The sequence below is a fragment of the Equus caballus genome, unplaced genomic scaffold (genome assembly GCF_041296265.1).
Source record: "Equus caballus isolate H_3958 breed thoroughbred unplaced genomic scaffold, TB-T2T haplotype1-0000035, whole genome shotgun sequence".
Taxonomy (NCBI): domain Eukaryota; kingdom Metazoa; phylum Chordata; class Mammalia; order Perissodactyla; family Equidae; genus Equus; species Equus caballus.
In genome coordinates this window covers 154591-177593 of record NW_027221806.1, presented here as the reverse complement: position 1 = coordinate 177593, position 23003 = coordinate 154591, and the positions used below count along the sequence as shown (strand labels likewise).

The window sequence follows — 23003 nt, the reverse complement described above, 5'->3', positions numbered from 1 at the left end:
TGGGAGAACTGCTGGGGCCCCGCCCACACGCTCGCTCTCGGGGAACTGCAGCCTCCTCGGGTCTGACTGCAATGCCACACCCGAAACCATGCAACGTCTAGAAGAAAACATAGGCAGTATGCCCTTTGACAGCAGTCTTAGCAGCCTACTTTCAAGTACCATGTCTGACTGGGCAATGGAAACACAGTACAAAATGAACAAACGGGACTACATCAAAGTGAAAAAAAATCTTCTGCACGGCAAAGGAAACCATCCACAAAACCAAAACACAACCTAACAACTGGGAGAAGATACTTGCAAACCATATATCGGATAAGGGGTTTATATCCAAAACACAGAAAGAACTCCGACAGCTCAACAACAACAAAAAATCAACAACCCGATTAAAAAGACGGGCAAAAGATCTGAGCAGTGACTTCTCCAAAGAAGGTATACGGGTGGCCAACAGGCATATGGAAAGGGGCTCAACATCATTAGCGATCAGAGGAAGGCAAATCAAAACTACAAGGAGAGGTCACCTTCCTCTGGTCAGAATGGCTCTAATTAACAAGACAGGAGACAAGTGTCGGAGAGGATGTGGAGAGAAGGGAACTCTCCTACACTGCTGGTGGGAGTGCAGACTGGTGCAGCCACCATGGAAAGCCGTATGGAGTATCCTCAGAAAACTAAGAATACATCTACCATATGTATGATCCAGCTAGCCCACTGCTGGGTATTTATCCAAAGAACTGGAAAACACCAATGCAGAAAGACACATGCACCCCTAGGTTCACTGCAGCATTATTCACAACAGCCAAAACTTGGAAGCAACCTAGGTGCCCATCAAGGGAAGTATGGACAGAGAAGATGTGGTGTGTATACACAATGGAATGCTACTCGGCCCTAAGAAACGATGAGATCCGGCCATTTGTGACAACGTGGATGGACCTTGAGGGTATTATGCGAAGTGAAATAAATCAGAGGGAGAAAGTCAAACACCGTGTGATCTCACTCATGAGTACATGATAAAAACAATGACGAACACGCACAGAGCAACGGAGATTGGATTGGTGGTTACCGTAGGGGAAGGGGGGGAGGGGAGAGAGCCAAAGGGGCGATGAGGCTCACATGTGAGGTGACGGACTATAATTAGTTTTTGGGCGGTAAACACGACGTAATCTACACAGAATTCGAAATGTATTACAACGTACCTCTGGAAAGCTACGTGATGTTAGAATCCACTGTCACTGCAATAAAGTAAAATAAAACAAAATAAAACAAAATAAAATAAAGAAGTGTAGGAGCCTCAAGAGGCTAACAGGCTTTTGCAAAGTTATTCTAGGGATTTTTACGGCTTGGCTCAGGGCGGCAGACACCAGCCTGAGACACAGCTGTGACATAGCCACTAACTTCAACTCAACGATATTCCGACTGGAGGGAAGTCAAAACTACTGTAATCATAATTTATTGAAGGCTTCACTTTGTGCCAGATCCTGCGCCGACTGCTTTGCACCAACTGTCTCATTTGATCCTCACATCCAAAAGGCAGGTTACCGTTATTCTCCCCATTGTAAAGGTGAGGAGAGGAGGCGGAAGCAGAAAGATGGCAACCTGCCTGGAATTCACAGAAGGATTCTCTAGGTAATGACATGACTTTTGGACAAGACTTAAAGGTTTAACACATGACAGTGAAGACGCAGATCCCAGTATCACAGAACGTGAAAAACACTGAGTCCTGCCAAATGGATTAAAACGCTAATTATGGATCGTCACAATCTCTTGGCCTGTTTTTTCAGGTGAGGGAAAACGCAGTGTGAAAAACCGTTTGGGAACCTTGTATAGGCTCTCAGTGAACTGTAATTTTAATTTTCAACCTGGCAATAAAGCAGTAGACATCAAATTTCTCTTTCTTTCTGCTTTCTGAGGAATTAACTGCTTTTGTAATTCAGCCACTGTGCATACCTTCCTTGATTTCCCCTCCTTTCCATATGCTCCTCCATGTATTTAACAAATGTACATGAATTCTGTGTTGTTTTTTATTAGTGTGATGGCAACAATCAGAAGATTTTTGAATATCATCTTACTTTGAAGTTTAGCCTGGAAGCCACCACTTCTCCCGTTGGTGTATGTATGGGAACATTTTCGCAAATAATTCCATGATCCACATCAATAACTTCTCCTATAAGTTAAGGAACGACTTAAGTTACAAAAGTTATCACACGTTATTCTTAACTACGTAAATAACTTAAAGTATAATGCAACATAGATAAATTCGTTATAAAGATAATTCACAGTAACAAATCAGAAAACCAAGTGAAATATAGATATCTATATCTAAAGAAAAGTTTAACGTAAATTTGGACGTTTTGACACATCTACTTGGAAAATCTTTCTCAGAAACATTACTTACCAATAACCTAATGTCAACATCATAATGAGAGCAAAGCTAAACTCTATCTGATATAACCCAGCCATACTCTTTACAACTACTTGTTTCTCTAAATTAACTTTTCTTACAGAAAAAACACGGTGCCCCAGAAAGGGAATTAAGACATTTATATATAATTTTTAAAAATATGATAACCAAATAAGTTTAAAAACATAGGATGATGAAGAACAATATGACATTAGTTCTAATTCTGTTATTTGATTTTTAAAAGCAAACAATTCATTCTGCCATATGTGCAGTTTCCAAAAATAATTCTAGAAATTTTGTTCTAAATAAAGGTAACAATTTTTTTTTAATGGTAATGTTAGTCACCACTCCTCACACTGCAATACTAAGTTTAGGAATAACTATTTAAATAAATAAATGTTGGTTTCTTTTATCTGTTAAAGACTAGCTTCTAAAAAACTTTAGTTCTGTTGATAAACACTTAAATACAGGAAAAATACAAAAAAATTTGAGTCTAATACCTTTGATTTCCAACGTATCACTGAGGGATAATTCTATGTTAGCTCCATTCTTGCTATGGTTTTCAGACTCTTGCATGACAGCAGTTCTCTTATAAATGCCTCTTTTCACTTCATCAAAGACCCAAAACATATTGTACACTCGAGCAGTATAGCCTGCTAATTCAGTGATCTAAAACCAACACAGAGAAATAAAATAGAGTTAATATACTCAAGACAGACTTAAAAAAATATGCAATCATATAAGCTTTTTGATTTAATATTAAAGATCCTATTTTATTATACATGAAAAATAAATAACATATCTGATAACTAAAACAAGTAACGGTAAAAAGTTTCTCAAGAGAGCAACATAGCAACGTGTCAATGTAAGTTTGATTGGGATTATAAAACACATAAAAAATTATTCATTCAAGTCACGGTTAAAAACAAAATGTAAAGATTTCAGAATATTAGTGAGACTTAAAAATCTTTGGTCAAGGGGCTGGCCCCACGGCCAAGTGGTTAAGTTTTCACGCTCCACTTCAGCGGCCCAGGGTTTTGCCGGTTTGGATCCTGGGTGCAGACCTAGCACCGCTCATCAAGTCGTGCTGAGGTAGCATCGCACATAGCAGAACCAGAAGGACCTACAACTAGAATATACACTGTGTACTGGGGGGCTTTGGAGAGAAGGGAAAAAAAAGATTGGCAGCAGATGTTGGCTCAGGTACCGATCTTAAAAAAAACAAATCTTTTGGGGCCAGCCCCGGGGCCGAGTGGTTAAGTTTGTACGCTCTGCTTCAGCGGCCTAGGGTTCACCAGTTGGAATCCTGGGCACAGACACGGCACTGCTCATGAAGCCATGCTGAGGCAGCGTTCCACATAGCACAACTAGAAGGACCCACAACTGAAAATACACAACTATGTACGGGGGGCTTTGGGCAGAAAAAGGAAAAAATAAAATCTTCATAAATAAATAAATCTTTAGTCAAATTTCTGATTTGACTCGTTCAAATGACAGATTTCATTTCCAGAAAATTAGAAATTTTGTGAAAAGCTTAAGTTCATTCAATGAAATTATGATCCTTTATTTTGATATCTTTTTTCAATTTAAAATAGGGTTTAAATAGAAGAAAAATACATATTTTTCTTATTAGAAATGAATGCTTCTGAGTCAAATTGATTGTCAAAATTCCTAAGCTTGGCAGAGAAAATATCCCTGCTAGAGGATACCAAAATTGGGAGTGAGCTCAATGTAAATCTTCAACTCCTTTTCAGTCCAAATTCCACAATTCAGCTTCTTTTCAAGCCAAACATGATTTATATGCCCAAAGAAAAACATTAAATATGACTGTTTTCTAGGTGAGATTAAAGATAAGATGAGATAAATCTCTGCTTTAGTCCATAAGGCTCAATAGAGTGGTACCTTGCTCCTATCCTGCCAGTGATCCAATTTAGGCTGAATCTCCTGCTGTTTTTCTATTAAAAGAACACCTTGTTGTCAGGGTACTGTGAAAGGTGACTCATCTCCTGTCAAGACCATCTTTCTCAGTGAAAAGGAAAGCACAAAAACCATTCCCTTACAGAAATGTTTACTAGGAAACTGGAACCAGTAAGCGAGGCAGGTCACTAGTAAATGTCTCTTAAACAATAAATTGTGGAATAATACAACAATGCTGACATTTGTGTAAGATTTTTGTGTGTGCAAAACAAGCAGTAAAAGAGTGCATATTACTGTCAAAAGCTTTCTACCGTGTTTCTACTGTGTGAGAGGTCTGTAGCTGGATTAGTATCGCATTTCTATATGTTAATGTTATAGCTATTTAAAGGGTAATTTCTCAAATGTTATCCACAAAAATCTCCTGAGTTCTCAAGCAGAGGAAAACAGAGCTAAGGATTAACAAAATATGGATTCAAAAGAAACCTGGCTAAATATATTTGCATAAAAAAATAAAAAGTCCAAAACCAAATGTAGAGGTCAATTAAAGAAAAGCAGGAGGCAAGGAGTTAGTAGACCAGGAGTCAGGGTGGAGCGGGCCAAGAGTGTCTGAAAAAACCTGAGAATGTGACTGTGGACAAATTACTTTGGGATATAAGACAGGGGGTTTGCCCTTGAACTCTAACTCTAAAAAGGACCCTTGCTCCCTCTGGAGCTAGCAGAGAATGCATGATGCTTTCATGTGCTGTCATAGCAGCAATAAGATTCTTTAGAAGTGAACATTCTGTGATTCAAAGCACAGTCAGCCAAAATAAAGCAAAATGCAATCAGTTTTTGTGTCGGAGACAATGTAGAAAAACTAATTGATATTCTTTCTGTGACTTAGATACCAAAGTATTTTAATGTGAGATGGCCAAAATTTTGATTTGTCATTTAATTTTAATAAGTAATTTATTAATCAAAAAACCTATCCTCAAAACTGTGTCTTCAGATTATCAAAATTACTATTTGAAAAATTTTTTAAAATTGAGTTGGTTTGGTACGTGGCCCTAAACAACTGGTTTTACTTTTATTTTTTTAACCCAATTCAAGAAATCAGTTGTTGAATGAGACTGAAAAGTTTTGTGGGTAAATCACAAACTTTGTAACTCTTTTATATGGCTTATTCGAGGCTTATTTAATAGGCAGCTAAATTTATAAAGATGCTCTGGCAATTTATATTGATACAAAAGCCACAAGAGTAATTAATAGTGAGAATGTCTGTCCATGGGAATATTATGTAACATCTGAACTGAATAAAATGATTTCCAGTCTTAACACTGTGATATTTGCAGGTCATTACCATTCTTTCAGCAAGTATTTATTGACCACGTACAACATTCCAAGCATTAAAATGGATATTAAGAATGTAAAGCTGAGTAAGACAGTTCCTGCTTTCCACTCAGGGCCTGGTGCAGGGGATAGTCAATTACAATGTGGTAAAGCACCAGGTGTACTGTGAACACAGAGAAGGTAGAGCCAGACTCTGCAACGAAGGCGGAAAGAAGGTGGAATCACAAGAGGGTTTTAGAGGTGGTTGGTGAGGCTTGACTTGTCAGGAAGGATGAGTAAAAGTTTGCAAGGTATATAAGTAATATTATTGGCTAACATTTAGTGACTGCTTAATATGTATTGTTTTAAACATTCTACATGTATTAACTCACAACAACCCTACAAAGTCAATGCTATCATTATCCTTATTTCACAGATGATGAAACAGACACAGACAGGTTAAGGAATTTGAGTAAGTTCATATAATTTGTAAATACTGGAGCAAGAATTTAAATTTAGGCACTCTGGCTCCAGAATCCACACCTAGGGGTGTGGGTTTTTTTTTTAATTAAAAACAAATACATCATACTATAGACAGAAAAAGAGGAGTTATAATTGAAAGTGTAAAAATTAAAGGTTATTAGCAGCAATATACTTGGGAGGGCTGCCTTACTCTTAGCAATGTTTGGTAGAGAAAAATGTTTCCAAAATACTAAGTATATCTTGTAATTTACATTTTGCTTGATTTTCATATATCTTATTTTAATCAAATTGATGATGAGAAATGCAAGTACCTCTTTGTATGAAGACATAATCCTTTCAATAGCATCAGCTCCAGAGGCCAATAAAGTTCGAGCAGTAGTAAAGGCTTCTGTCCGTTCACTAACCATAGCTTGTTTGGGGCCATCCTCTAGATCTAAAAGCAAACTACAAAACTATTGAGTTTTTTCAAGTAACTAAATGTTTTATTTTATACAGATGAAATTATGGCCAAAACAACCACATGTAAATTTTTCATTAGTACCAGCAATTTCTTAGAAATTTAATGAATTATTGAAAATACAATATTTGTACGAGATTTTATTTAAAGCTTTCTTTTGTTTCATTATTTTTTTAGAAGGAGACTTGGAACAAAAGTAAGTCTATAGGAATTATGACTATTTTCACTTAGCATTCTTTTAACTTTTTCCAAATTCAACTCCCTGCCCTTATTACAGCTAGGCAATCAAATACTATGGATTTGGTCAATAAAATACTACTAATAGGAATACAAGCAAATATTTCTAGTGTAGTTCCTTTAATAGAAATGCAAGTTAGCTGACCCTCATAATCCAGCCTCTGTCTACCTGTTTCAACCAACCCTCACTCTACAGTCTAGCGGCAGCCCAAACATGCAACACTCTATTTATCCTCTGCTATTTGCATACATGATTTCTTCTGACTTCAATATACTTCTCTTCCTTCTTTGTCTAGCTCTTTCTTCAAGAGTTAACTCTTTAGTAAAGGTTTCCCTGGAAACTTTTGCTGGCCTTTCCAATGGACTTTAAGTTTCTTAAGGGTCAAGAATGTGTGTTTTATTCTTTATTCCTAGTACTCAGCAGAGTCTCCAGCACATAGTACTCCTTAATGTGTATTGAATGGATGCATGGATGCACGGATGGGATGGATAGATGAATGAACATCCTAAATTACTGTCAATGCAGAATTACAGTTAAGAGGAGTCAGACTAGGTTTGAATCCAGGCTTTACTACTTATTGGCAGGTAGTAAGGTAAGTAGAACTTGCCACTTATCCTCTCCATGCCTATTTTCTCATTTGTAAATGAGGGAGACAATAATACTATCTCAAACAATTCTATCTCAAAGAGTTGTTTTAAGGTGAAATACAAATGAAGTGTTAGTCTAATCTATGGCCTATAATAAGTTCTCTAAATGTTAGCTGTTATTATTTTCTCTAGTTATTATCGCATATCTATTTAATTTAGTCTCATTCTTCAAAATTGTTCTCTCCAAGTCATTATTTTAATCTTTCCAACAATTTGAGTCTCTATCTGGCCCGTCTATAGATTATTTCCAAAGTTCTAAATTAAAAGCTGAAAATTAATGAAGAAATTAGAGTGATATAGATAGTCATAGTCTAACTTTGATATTTATTGTTCTCTGACTTATCTCAGTGCAAAGGTTTTTTTTCTCCATATCAGTGCAAATATTTAACTTATGCCCTATTATGACTACCAGATAATTTCATATTTACTTGCTCACAGACAGCTCAGCTGGGTTTGAAAGAGATCCACGCATAATATAAGGTAAAATGCACTCAGCAGATATTTACTGAACACCTAGATATGCAAGAAATTAGGCAAGGTGCTATAGGACATGCAAGGATAAATGTGATTTTCAGACTCTTTCCTTAGGGAGCCTACAGTTTGGTAGGAGAGAGAAGATAAGTTCCCAAATAACTATGCAGGGCAGCCTATGAAGAGAGTTAATGGGAGGTGTTTAGAGGAGGCAAAGATCATTTCTTGCTGCAAGAGACAGGAAATGCTTCATGGAGGAGTAGACTGTGAGTGAGGCCTTGAAGACCACATATAATTTCAATAGATCATAAGTATAGTATAAGCAACAGGACAGAGAAGGGAAACTTCAAGCAATGCCAACTGAATGATAAACAGCTTGATCAAGTTACAGCATGGGTTGGTGTCAGGCACTGATTTCACCCGAGTATGAGAATCACCATGAGTTCATGGGGCCCTTTTACAATAGTCTAGGGGCCACCCGGTGGCCGAGTGGTTAAGTTCCTGAGCTCCACTTTGGCAGCCCAGGGTTTCGCTGGTTGGGATCCTGGGCGCGGACACGGCACCGCTCAGCAGGCCACGCTGAGGTGGTGTCCCACATAGCACAGCCAGAGTCACTCACAACTAGAATATACAACTATGTACTGGGGGGTTTTGTGGAGGAGAAGAAGAAGAAGGAAAAAAAGAAGATTGGCAACAGTTGTTAGCTCAGGTGCCAATCTTTAAAAAAAAAAAAAGAGGACAAATAGTCCAATGTGGTTCCTCCTAGCCCTACTATTGTCACTGCTCTAGAGGACTCCTGTTAGCCCCCTTGAAGTGAGTGAGTTTCCCTGAGGAATGAAAAAAGAAAGGCTTTGAGTGCTGGTATAAGTGAGGAGTGAAAAATGTGATTGAATAAATAGACTGGAAACAGAATGTAGATATTCTTACATTTAAATGTGTGACAAAATTTAGATAGACACAAAAAAATTACCGAAAGATTCTCAGCAAGCTACCAAAATAGTGAATTGCTGAATCAGTTAAAGCACTAAGAATAGTTTTGGCTCATAGAGAATCTGGCTGGTGATCTAAAATAATCATGGGATTTTATGAATTTGGGTTAAAAGCGGTTTAAATAGTAGCTTTTACTGACAGTCTCTGTTAAGAAGTAAAAACACTAGCACAGATGAACTGGTGTTTGACATGGCATGGTACTTTCCACGTCGCTTTAGCAGATTAATGCCTATTGGGTTTTCTTCGTGCTTTTAGCAACAAAATTACAAATAGCTCTGGACAGATTTCATTTGACTTTTATTCTACGGATTGTTCTTTGGAAAGTACTGTGAGAGCAGTGCCAGTAGTATTTTGCCATGCTCACAACAGCCAACTGCATAGCCTCTGTGAGAAGGGTACATTCCTCAGTGTCAGAGATATAAATTCATGACCTAAAGCACTCACCTATTTTGTATCCCAGATCAACACATTTTATCTTCCTCACCAAATATTTTGAATACGTTGTCAAAAGTGCCTCACTTAAGGATTTAATATTTAACATTATATCTTCTCATTTTACTGCTATTTTCAGCTCTGCTAATAAAAGGATATATTGAAACACGGTCACATCTGTTGCTATTTCACTGAAAAGGTGAGAAAGGATTTAAAACTAAGGTTATGTAATACATTTGTGAAAACCCATAGAACTGTATAATACAAAGAGTGAATCCTAATGTAAACTATGGACTTCAGTTACTAATGTATAAATATTGGTTCATCAGTTATAACAAAGGTATCACATTAATACAAGATGTAAATAACAAGGGAAATTATGGGAGGAGGGGAAATTTGGGAACTGAACACTTTCTGCTCAATTTTTCTGTAAACCTAAAACTATTCTAAAGAAAATTGTCTATTAATTTTTTAAAAATTAAAAAAGCAGGCTACCCTTCTGTACTTTTTTCTTTGGACTTACAATCTGAGTTTATTTCTTGTCATTTATGTTTTATCTTTGCCACCTTGACAAATCTGAATCTTACCCTACCTCATACCATATATAAACATCAATTCTAACTGATGATCTTAATGTGAAATGAAAAACCAATAAATTTCTAGAAGATAAAATAGGAGAGGGCCGGCCCAGTGGTGCAGCGGTTAAGTTGGCACGTTCTGCTTCTCGATGGCCTGGGGTTCGCTGGCTCAGATCCCGGGTACAGACATGGCACCGCATGGCAAACGCCATGCTGTGGTAGGCGTCCCATGTATAAAGTAGAGGAAGGTGGGCATGGATGTTAGCTCAGGGCTAGTCTTCCTCAGAAAAAAAAAGAGGAGGATTGGCAGTAGTTAGCTCAGGGCTAATCTTCCTCAAAAAAAAAAAAAAAAAAAAATAGGAGAATAACTCTATGACCTTGGGTGACACAAATATTTCTTAAACAGGACAAAAAAAGCACTAACAACAAAGAAAATGATTGATAAATTGAACTATATTAAAATTATGAACTTCTCTTAGACACTTAAGAGACTGAAAAGGCAAGAATAGAGTGGGAAAAGAGATTTGAGTGTGTGTGTGTGTGTGTGTGTATCTGACAAACTACTCATTACAGAATACACAAGAGCTTTACAAATGAACAAGCAAAAACCAGATAAGCCAGTTTAAAAATGAAGAAAAAACTTATCGGTACTTCATAAAAAAGGCTATCCAAGTAGCCAATAAACAAATGAAAAGTGCTTAACCTCCTCAGTCATCAGAGAAATGCAAATTAAGACTACAATGAAGCACGCTTATACACTCATAAGAATGCCTAAAAGGAAAAAGACTCACATCAAACATTGACAAAGATGTGGAGCAACTAAAACTCTCATACGTACTGCATGATACTATTTATATAAGGCTCAAAACCCAGCAAATACTAATGAATGATCGGTAAAATGCCTGCCTTTGCTGTGGCATGGGGGCAGGGGCAGGAGGAAGTGGGGATGGGGGTAGGAGGCTGAAGATGAGGATAAGACTGGGAAGGGGTTTCTGGGATGGGAGCTTCTAGGATGAAGGTAAGGTTCTGTTTCTTCTCAGTGGTGCTTACGTGTATGGGTTGACTTTGTGACAGTTCACCGAGTGGTACACTAATGATTGTGCCGTTGTGGGCATGTATGTTATACTTTAAAAATTATAGCTCCTGACACGAATAGCTAATTACAGCTACAAAGTATGTCTTTGATATGAACTGATAATTACTGTGACAATAATTGGTCAACAAGAGAGTAGTCATATATAAACTGACCCAAATACAAAATTATATTTCAACAATTTGGCATTTGAATATGAGACATACTCCTGCAGCAGGAGCTATGGAGATCATCTTGTTGGAAGTACATTTTAGGAATAAAATATCACCCATGTTATGAGGGTTATGGTAGAGTTCAGTTCCATTCCTAAGAGTGCTTTCAGTTGCTACTTCTGAGGTGCCACCTCACGTTAGCAGATCACCAACATGTGGACGCTACTGGCAGTGCTAGTGGCTTAGGTGCACTGTTCACTGCCTGTCAGGTGTCTGTGATAAGGTCCGGCAGAAGGGACCTATAAGTAGCTTTCCCTGGCCTTGCCCAGAACTGCTTTTGATATGAAGAGAAGAAAAGTGGCCTATAATATTAAAAAATTGAGATACAGCTCCCAGGTAACTATTTTCTTGACATAATTTCAGTCTTTCTCTTAATACAAAGCAAAGAAAGGGGTAATGTCCTCTAAGAAAATATAACAGAAACTATATATAATTAACTATTTCAATGCCTCTATTTCAAGCATTAGCTCCCACGATTGCTTGGTCTCAAACTAAGTTAAGTCCCTTATAGACTAAGTTCCAATATAGCTAAACGGAGGTAGCGTGATGAAGGTAAGAAAAGTAACACACTAGGAATCACATAATGTCTTCTATCCTTAGTGCTTCCACTAACCATCTGTGTGCCCTGAGGCAAATCTGGGGCTCCAGACTGGATGACCTCTAAGCTCCTCGTCTGAGTGAAAATGGCATGATTCCACATGCAATTTTGTAATGTGAACTTGAATATAAACATAATCCTGTCCTAACCATAAGATTTCACTTGAAGTTGTAGGTGGGTGGTATAACAAATCTACTACAAAACTATTTTTCTTTTCTCCTCCAAAAAAACTATGCAGGCTCTTCCTCCTATCTGCACTTTTACCTCTGACTTCCTAATCACTTTTAAATATCTTGCTCTCTTAACAACAATAATCGTGCCAGCAAATGTCTATTGAGCATTTTCGATGAAGCAGGCATTGTTCTAAGTTTTACACATGTACTCTTCTTTAATCCTCCTAACAACCCTGCTATAATTTCTCCCATTTCAGAAATGAGGAAATTGAAGCACAAGAAGGTTAAATGACTTGCCCATAGTCATAGCCTAGTAAGCAAAAGAGTAAGCATTTGAACCCAGGCAATCTGATGCCAGAGCCCACATGGTAAGAATAGAATAAATATTAACAATGATCCACCTAAATTCTTACTACTTGCTGAGAACTGTTTCAAAGCACATTAAATACATTATATACAATTTCATAATTCTGTAAGATATATATTACTATACCTATGGTTAAGAGAGGAAAACTGAGGCATATAAAGTTTATGCAAATTTCTCAAGGATGGATAACTACTAAATAGCTGAGTCAAGATCTGAACAGTGGCCTGCTTCTTTATTGTATTGTCTTTTTTTCCTCTATCCTACTTTTTCTCCCTTTTCTCTTTGCCATTCTTCTCTCATTCACCCACTTTTTCCACCTATTTTTGCTTTAAAATATACAGTATCATGTATTTAATTCATCTCTAACATAAGGGACAACTCAGGGCATAAGTGTAAATTAAGACTGAAGATTAGATTAGAATATATGATATGTAATTCCAAGACCTAAAGCCTCAAAGATATATCATTATTTAGAAAAAATAATTTTGTATGAGTAAAACGCTAACAATATTTTCATGTGTTAAATCATTGTAGGTCAAATGTCTTTAGTAAATACGTACAAACATTATAAGCGTATATATAGTAACATTAGAAATTACAGAAGATATTGAAGCACCTTCTCATAATAATGCTGTCATACGAATTTATTTTTTTCTTCTATGACATTCTTATACTGCTTCTCTTTGTATAAAATCCTCTTTTGAAAAGAAGCTTTAAGAATTACTTTATTTTACTTGCATCACTGTGATTATCATAATTTCAATGTGAAATTTTAATGTTGTTTCTTTAATTTAATATGATATTTTCAGGATTTATTTTTAAATATCTTATTACATCACCCATAGAAATAAGATTGTTAGATTCTTTGCATATACTGTTTACTTCTTACTGGTCTCTGTGGGGTTAATTTGTCACCATTAATAGCTGCATTTTCTCTGCTCTATGTTGAATACTCTGGGGTTTTGTAATAAGACCCGTGCTTCCAAGCACTAAGAGAACTACACCATGATCTTGTCATTGGTGTTGTCTCTATACGTTATATACGAACCTTTTAAAACATCCATATACTTAGACCCACTATGAATATCTGATAATTTTGTTGTGTCTTACTAAAACTAATCTCAAGACCATAAATTTTTGTGTCATTTTTTTCTCCAATACTTTTTTGAAAAAGCAATTTATTTTATCTTATAATGAAAGGATTATGTCTAAAAATACTATTACCAACAACACCTTATTCAATATAAACTTTTTAAATGATTTTTTGAAAAATAAAACTTTGAAAACATAAAAATAGATAAAATTCAGTTTCCCAGTGGTCTAAACACAGTATTAGACAGTTGAGTTGTGGAGTATATTTGGTATATCTACAGTCTTATCACATGGGATTGACAAATTCCAATTTACTAAAATGAACAATTTTAGGTTAAGAATGACTCAAATTTGACAAGTTTTTTTGTAATAATTGGTTAAAGCATTGAAGCACTGTTTCAAAATATTAAAGTATAGGGTAATTCTTTTACTTGTTTTTATTAGATGACTTCAAACAAATAACTTAATTCTTAATTCTACACCAAAAATAGCCGTAAAATAGTGTGAATTCTGTTACCTTATTCTCAGTGTTGCCTTTTGTTTCCTAGGTAATAATTGTCACTCTATATCAAGAACGTCAAGAGCATGCTCTGTACTTTATAAACATTATTCTGTTAAATCCTCCCAACAGTCCTCTGAAGTAGCCTTTCCAATTCTCCTTTTACAGATGAGGAAATGGAGGTTCAGAGTTTAATTAACATGACTGAGAGGATACAGGCAGGAAGAGGGAAAGCCAAGAGTTGAGCTAAGCTCTGTCTTACTACAAAGCCCATGCTTTTATTTAGTTACTTCAACACTAAGGCCAATTTTGACCAAGTGGTTTTTAAAGAGAAGGGGGAACGTTTTATTTTGGAGGAAGAGCAGAAAATGCTGCTAATTTAATTAACTCCCCTTTGTCTCTGCCCATTAAGACCCAAACTCCCATCTCAAGTATTACAGAACGTTTTAATATTGTTCTTGTTGTCCTTATCTTTCTTAGTTATCCCAAAGATGAAAAATGTTGGTAAAAACCACTGGGGTGGTGATAGCTAGAATTAGACAGGGGCAGCTTGACAACCCCTACCCCCACAATGCCACCAAATCATGCTACATAGGAGCTTTATCTATGTTACCTACAAGTAGAGGAGATCTCCTTCCATGGTGTGAAGCACTTCCTAAAACAATATTCCTAGTTGCCTAATGTAGTCAACCAACTCTTCAAATCACAAAACAGGGCAGATCCAGTTATAGAATATTTATAGACTAAATACATGGGATGTGCAGAACTGAAGTTTAAAACACATGGAGAGAACTTACACTGCTTTTCAAGATATTAATTTGAAATATCTCACAACTGGAAAGGACTTTTGAGCCACTTATCTCCTTTCACATTGCAGGTATTATTATTGGATGTTGCAAAGTCTGCCTTTGTTTCTGACCATTAATGACCACAGAAAAATGGCTACATATTCAGTTTCACTCACACAAAACCAGCAGTGACACCTTCAAGAGACATAATCCTAAACATATATTGAAGATTAAGCATAAATGTCATTACCACCATCTGCAAAGCCAGTTGCAGTGATAATAGGTACAGCCACCATAATCAGTCCACTGCTGCTCCAAACATACTTCATCAAGAACTGCTCTATCATGATGCACCACAAACGTTTGGATAAAATGAGGTTCATCTGATCGGCTAAAGCTTTGTAACTTTTCTGGAGTTGCTTCATTTCCACCTATAGAGGGAAAAAGAGGCAAGAACCCAGCATGAGTTACAAGAGTAAATACTGTATGTCTGAAGGCTTTCTTTAAAGATAGGTACACATTATTTTGTTTTACTTAGTATAGTATGATCTATGATTCTAACAACTAAAAAATACAGATTAATATAAGAATGAGTCATTATTGTTTAATTTGGTCACACCTATATTATTGAAAAAAACCCATGATACTTAGTAAATATAAAGTACATGTCAGTGATTTATAATTTTTATTTCAAAATTACATGCATGAGGTTAAAATTAAACGATATTCTATAAGACATGAGTAAACAATGTTAGAACTTTATCCTTCTTGATCACACCAAAAATATTTGAAAATAAACACATGACACACATATGTGTAATTAGATTCCATTTTCGAACTAACTCAATTTGCTGGATTTTGTCTTAAATGCCGGAAGCCTACAGCATGGTATAATTTAAATCACTGAGTTCAATGATTCAAGAAGAATCACAAGTCAATATGACTAATACAACATATAAGGACAATTTTCAAGGGGGAGTAGAAGTCCTAAATTTGCTTTAAATTTTCTTCTTCAGATTCCTACTACTGTAAACGTTTGTCTTGATAACTAATGATGCTTCAAAAAGTAAATAATTCTGCTTGGGAATTAAAATACCATTTCAACTTAAGAATACCTGAATATTTCATTTGTACTAAGTCATTTGTATTAAGATTTCAGATGCATCACCTTAAAAAATTTGGTCGTATTTAATATTCTGAGGTTACTTCAATGCTCTGGAAGTTTATGTAATTAGGCTAACTATTTTAGGGATCTGCTTAATGTCGAAAATCTTTAGTATTCAGAAATAACGTTCTGAAATTCCTTTTCTCCTCCTCATTTCTTCTCTAATCTTAGCTTTTCTCTCAAAGCCAGACAAAATTTCATTTCACTGCCTCTTTTTATTTGTGTCAAACATGGTGCTGAACATTAACTAAGAGTTGGAAATGCCATTTGTGAGACACACTCTCCTGCACTTCTTAGGACTGAGGACCCTCCATTGCTGACCAGGCATGCAAAATTGTTAAACTTGTCTTTCATGTAAAAGGACAGGGTCTTTTTTCCTCTTAAAAACAAAGGGCCCTCAATAGTAACACCAAGAGAATACCATCCTAAATTTTCCATCTCAATGGACATGTGTTTACTCAGTTTCCAAACACATTTTCTTCTAATGTTCTACAACCAATTAGGATTTAAGTTTTAAGAAAATGCTTCAGAGATAATTCTGAGCATGTTTGGGTAACTGAGGCTAAGTAGACTGAGTGCTGAAAATTTTATTCTCATGAAACTTTAGAAAAGTTTGCACTCTATAATTCTTTAACAACTTGTGAGTAAAAAGGGTAAGGAAGCATACATTCTAGTACAGGTTTAGATGTCATCGGAGTCTAAAACGCTAAAGAAGTGGGTCCATCAACAGTACAACAGATGGTATCTAGCACTGCAGTGGCAGCTCGAACAGTCTCACATTTCACCCATCATCTTAATTTCTATCTTACCTTATGTCCTCTGTAAAAGGCAATTTCTTCAACCTTGGCTATAATTCTGGAGTGCACATACTGCAAACAGCCTTTTCTATGAGCTTCTTCAGCCACCAATTTACCAAATTTGGGAGAGCAGGCTTTCAACACTGTAGCAGTGGCATATACCACAAGCCCTGCTAATAGGGTGGGCCCAATTGGGCTAGCTCCTCTGGATGTAGCAGTCTGGATGAGCGTATAGGAGGTCAGGATTACATCTAAAATAGGTTTGGTCAGATTAGAATACAAGTGAGCCACAGATTGGGAGAACATCATAATATCCTCAGTAAGAGACTGGTCAGGGTTTGCCAGCCTCCCATCCATATTGATCACCTTATAATAAGTCTGATTTGTAAAATAGGTTTCACAGGCATGGTCTACTAGGCGAGTTCTGAAGGCCAAAGCCAGTTTGCACTCCAGGTACCTTATCGCACTGTTCACAGAGGCAGCAGGGATGGCAATCATAAGCCACTTGAGTAATTTGATGATGAAAGCCAGTTTGCACTCCAGGTACCTTATCGCACTGTTCACAGAGGCAGCAGGGATGGCAATCATAAGCCACTTGAGTAATTTGATGATGAAAGCCAGTTTGCACTCCAGGTACCTTATCACACTGTTCACAGAGGCAGCAGGGATGGCAATCATAAGCCACTTGAGTAATTTGATGATGAAAGCCAGTTTGCACTCCAGGTACCTTATCGCACTGTTCACAGAGGCAGCAGGGATGGCAATCATAAGCCACTTGAGTAATTTGATGATGAAAGCCAGTTTGCACTCCAGGTACCTTATCGCACTGTTCACAGAGGCAGCAGGGATGGCAATCATAAGCCACTTGATTAATATGATGATGAAAGCCCGAGGCTTCTTTTCCACAATGCTTTTCACGATTTGTCCATCCAGACCAGCCACATAGATAGACAGAAATGTTCTCGAGATCAGAGCCACCGAGTGGAGGCAGAGCCACCCTGTTTCAGTGGTCACAAGTTTTGGAAAGAGAATTTTCCGAAGTTCTAGTAGCTGTTTGAAAAAATCTGCATTCACTCCAGGCGAAGAATTTTTACAAGTGGTCTCGGTGCAATGCAGTATTTCTCTGTTCTCTGCAGTCGGGTAAGCTGCTTCTTTTCTCTTCCTGTGGCCAGATTGCTTTAAACGCCTGCTAATGATGGGATAGAGGGTTTTCAGAGCATATGCCGCAGCCACCAGGCAGGCAGCCCTTTTAGCAGCGCTAGATCTGGTCCATTTCATTAGATCAGCTGCTGCATTTAGCATATGTGTCATTTTCCCAATTACCCAAACCGGCTTCAAAAAGAATTGGTTTTAAAAGATCATGATCCACCAGAATCCCCAGCAAATGTTTCAGAAAGTCCTACAGGGTTCCATAGTCCGCAGCATTTCTTCTCTTCTTTTCTTAAATTTTGCTTTTGTTTTTTTCAATTTTGTTCTGCTGTGACAGGTGCAGCGGAGCTCAGACTCCACTGCACCTACTGAGGATGATTCCCTCAGAAGCTCAAGCTGCACTAAGCTGCCCCAAGCTCCTCCCTCACAGGCCCCTCATTGGCTGTGAGGATGGTGGGACCTTGGAATCCTCGCCGCTTCCCTTTGAACCTTGAAAATGAGGAGAAAGCAAAGCGAATTACATCCTTAGGCAGGAGTCCAAAGAGTTAAATGTCTATTTTGGGAAAGGTCGAATCAGGGCAGCTGCGGGCGACAAAACCTGCCCCAGCTACTGAGCATGCTCAGCGTCACTTAGAAACGCACAGAAGTTTCAGAATATACATCACTCCTCTAAGGTTTTAGTAGATACCACAAGGGGAAGAGCAGAAAGAAAAGGAAATTTCCAAGCGCTATAAAACGAGATGAGGCAGAAGGAGCTAGGGAGATGAGGGAGGAGGGGCAAGAGGACCAACATGAAATGAATGTGAAAGGGTATGGACTGAATCTGAAAGGGAGAGAGAGGAAAGAGACAAGCGGGAGGGACACTGGAGAAAGCAAACTATCAAATAATTAGATCTGTTTTTCAGTCCCATTTTATTTTATTTTTTCTGCCTGTGTTTCTCATGAAGTCCCAGAATCTATCAGACAAGTCGTAATTGAGGGCATATTTTGTAAATAAATAGGAGAGAAGTCTTCTGCATTATAGAAAATAGTTCTTTGCTATATCTCCATCTCTATGTTTACTTGTCCTTACAATAAAAATCTTCCAGCCCCACAACTGCTATTTTTAGCAATGGAGATCTGATGCACTGGTATTTATTTACAAGGTGACTATTGAATAAAAAAAAGCAGTGTTTCACTTCTACCACCCTCTTGCGTCCTTTAGATAGTTGTTACTTGGAGGTGTGTGACTTTATAACCTAAAGTTAACCATTTGGGAATCCAACTGGAGTTAGATGGTGGAAATAGCTTCTCTGGGACCTTTTTTGAGAGTTCTTTGTCTTTTGCAAACTTTTGTTTTGCTTGTTTTGTTTAGGCTTAGAGATAACCTATTGGCTACTTCCCACTTTGGTTATTTGATTCAAACAAAGAGTGTTAAAAAAATTTTCCCTACATCCCTAATAGAGGACTTAAACTGCTAAACAGTCAAGCAAAATTCTGCATACTTTTAAATATGTAAAATGTTTAGGTAAGGATGAGTGTGTTTTCGAATATGCAAAAGCATTTTTGCTTCCCCACACCCACCACCCCCCACAACATACATACACATTTCTAGTCAACTGGAAGCCTGGGAAGATATGCATTAAATTAGAACAGAGGTTGGCAAATTATAACCCAACCAGTGGGCCAAATTTGGCCTGCCACCTATTTTTTTATGGCCCTTGAGATAAGAACAGTTTTTACATTTTAAAATGGTTGAAAACACATCACAAGAATAATAATATTTTGTGGTGCATGAAAATTACATGAAATTTTTATTTCAGTGTCCATAAATAAAGTTTTATTGGAACACAGCCACACCCATTTATTTATTTACTTATTTTCTATGGCTTGCAAGCCACAGAGCCAGAGCTGGATAGATGAAACAGAGCCTAAAATATTCACTATCTGGCCCTCTTCAGAAGAAGTTTGCCAACCCTTGTGCTAGAATATAAAACCTGTTTCAGTGTTGAATGATCTTCATTATTCAGTTTACTGTGAATAAAGAACTATTCTCCTTTTCATAAGTAACAATAGCCTTAAACTTTTAAAACTCCTTTCCCATGTACCTATATGAATTTCAAGAATCATCACAGGTCTCTTTTCATTTGTTTGCATTCAATTCAGCAGATTGACTAATACATGAGTGGCAAATTCATGCAAATTTCTTTTATAGCTGACCATATTAGCAGCACAATCTATCATTCATTCCATTGAGACTTTCTAAGTCTGTATGTAGAGATCATAGTGTTATAGTGGTTATTTTCAAAATCTTTTATTCCTAATCTCACGTTTCTCACGTGTCAAAGTAAGGATCTCTTACCCTTATAAACTTTAATTCTTTATGTCACATCTCCTGACTGTGATAAGACAGGTGGAGGGCCAGGGTAAACTTAGCTGGGGGTGATAGGAGGATGTTCAGCCAGGCAGAACACTTACACAGAGGGTTACGCCGGTCAGCAAGCAGCTGGCAGTCGAGGCAAGTGGCCTGCATCACTGGCATAGGACAGCCACATCAGGGGAGGAGCAGGGCAGTGGGAAATCTAGAAGCAAAGAAGGTTAGAGATCAAATCAGGCCTGCACTTAGTTGTAGGTAGGTCAGTTTATCAACTGATAATGAAGCTAGGGTATAGGAACAAGCTTTTATTGGCTTGAGTGAAAGACTTGTTAGAATGAGGAAAATAATCAAGATAGAAAGACAGAAATTTGGTTACCGGAATTGTGGTGCAGGGAAGGTTGGAGGCCAGTTACTAGAACTGGGGAAAAGGTTAATGTGAGATTTGACCTAATGATGAGCCACTTAAGTACAGATGTAACTATCACCATTTTAATTCCACTCCCACCCTTCACTCTACCCTACCCCCAAGAGTCAGGGTTGGTCCTAGCATCTGAGACCAAGCTCAAGACTTCAGGGAAGGCAGAGGAAGAATTCAAGATGATAGGAAAACAGATACATAATTCCAGTTGGAAATATATGATATTTAAGTAAGAAACTAAGAATGTCAAGATACTTCTTTCATTTTTTATATTGCCATGCAATTAAAGCAGAAAGAATGCTAATTTAGTTTGAATTTCAAACTAGGTGAGAAAAAAAGAGTGAAAAAAAGTCACTTGTTACTATAGTAAACATAATTCAGCCTAATTTCCACTCAATCTTCTCAACTTTACATGTGTTTACATGGGAAAGCATTAAAATTTTTCTTAAGAGAGGAGAAATAATCTTAAAAAAAGATCTTGAAAATGAATGAAAGTTAAAAAATAAGCAATAATTATCAAATTACTCTGTTCTCAAGTGTGATACTCTCAATGTCAGTGTCACAGTGGACATTACCAACAACCATGGAAGAGCAGGATTAAATAGACTTTATATATATATTAGAGACTATATATATACACATATATTAGGAAAACTACATGCTTTCTAAACAGTAAAACATCAGAAATAAATTTTTATAATAAAGAGACCTACATATATAAGTATATGAATAAAAATGTATAATGTAGATAATATGTATTATGTGTTTAGATAGTAAATCACCAGAGAGTAAATAATTTTTAGCAGTAAAGACAAATTAAGGTTTAAGATTTGGGATGCATTTCCTTCTCAGCAAATGCTAAGTAGTATTTTATCTGTGCTGTATTCCTTTCTTGAACTGTTTCCTGACCCGAGATTACCTAATTGCCCTACTGGCCCTAAAATAGCACAGCATTTGACTCATTATCTACCAGTCATGCTAGCCTTATTCATGTGAGCCACAAACACAATGAAGATGAGATCTTAGGTCAATATTTCATCTGTTACAAATAACCACCTAATAACTGGTTCATAATGAAATGTCTTTTGCTGTGAAGGAAAACCCAGCAAATATCTTGTCTGAGGATGTATCTCATAGATTAATCTTTCCTTAGCCTAATTGACCACTTCCACTGCCTCTCTGTGACTGGAAGGAAAGCAGTGACTCTAGTCAGAGAGAAGACACGGTTCTATCCAGCTCCCACTTCTTGACTCTTCTCAACAGATTGGTCAACCTGTCCTTTATGTCTCTACCTATAGAATATATTTTAAAAGGTCAGTCAATCCTCTATAAAATTATTTTCCCCTTCTAGTTAATTTAGTTAATTTGTACCTGTTTCAAAATGTTGAAAGTAGGAAAGGCTAACGCACTGGGCCATTGCTTCTGACTCGACTGTATGGTTTAGTTACTGAAAAACGATGAGCTACTCCATGACGAAGACTAATTTGTTCTGAAATGCTATACTCACTTGGTTTAATTCAAACCAATGATAGATATACTTTGGTGAATTTTTGTGACAAAAATCAGTATTTCTATGATTAAACGATGTCTACCAGGGCACATAATCCTATTTTAGGCAACTATATTTTAGGCACTATTTCCCAATGAGTTAACAGAAAATGTATCATATTTGAAAATGAGAGGTTGCCCAGATTAAAAATCTGGAAAACAATCATGACAATTGGGGGAAAAAAACCATTTTGTGCATTTGTTTGGTACAGGAGATTTCTAGTTTCTAACCAAAATATCATAGAACAGTGTGTAAGATAAACATTTTGTGAGGATATACAAACATAACACAGAAACGATCACTAAAATCCAACTTTCGTTTTGAGATTTTTTTCGGTAAGGTGTTTAAAGTCTTTGGGTCTTTACAGCTAAACCCAGTTTTGATCAAGCTCTCTAAGAAACCCACAAAATGGTAAGTTACTACAGCGCAATATTTCTAATAAACAACTGTGTACTGAATATTGAAACTGCACGTGAAAGATATTTAAAGGATTTGGATGTGGAGTGATGTGGGAATGGAAACATCATCTTGAGGATTACGGATCCATATCTTTGTTCTTGCCTTCTTTTTCTCCCCTCAGTCTGTTCTTTGACCTAAAAAGAAAAAGGCTGAGACCTACACCAAAGTAAATAAAACTATGGTGGGGGTGGTTTCAAACACTAACCCTGCGGCCACAGCCCGACACTTGATTTCTTGAGGGTTCCTTCGCCCGACCGGTTGAAACTGCTGTGTTCTTCCTCCTTCGGACGCGCTGCTTTCCCACGGCGTCCCCTGCGGCCCTATCAGGACAGCGTCGCCGCAGAAACCGCAGAGGCTGCCGGGAGACGCGGA

General features: G+C 37.1%; 1 protein-coding gene across 4 annotated transcripts; it reads right to left on the bottom strand.

Moving 5' to 3' along the window:
• Window positions 1-2063: 2063 nt before the first annotated feature.
• On the bottom strand, window positions 2064-22998 carry LOC138922030 (ATP-binding cassette sub-family D member 2-like). 4 transcript variants are annotated; one of them, XR_011435126.1, is made up of 8 exons: window positions 22837-22998; window positions 20307-20410; window positions 16713-18338; window positions 14989-15169; window positions 9351-9479; window positions 6415-6536; window positions 2896-3064; window positions 2064-2158 (listed from the first exon to the last, which is right to left on the bottom strand). XR_011435126.1 is itself a non-coding variant. In XM_070258810.1 (5 exons), exons 3-5 carry the CDS (start codon window positions 18009-18011, stop codon window positions 3057-3059), a joined length of 1488 nt encoding a protein of 495 aa, XP_070114911.1. In that variant the 5' UTR covers window positions 18012-18338; window positions 20307-20410; window positions 22837-22998; the 3' UTR covers window positions 2925-3056. The 4 variants fall into 4 exon arrangements, 2 of the variants coding, with proteins under 2 accessions (XP_070114911.1, XP_070114912.1); XR_011435127.1 differs by lacking the exon at window positions 9351-9479 and having other exon boundaries at window positions 6415-6547; XM_070258810.1 differs by lacking the exons at window positions 2064-2158; window positions 6415-6536; window positions 9351-9479 and having other exon boundaries at window positions 2925-3064.
• Window positions 22999-23003: the final 5 nt, after the last annotated feature.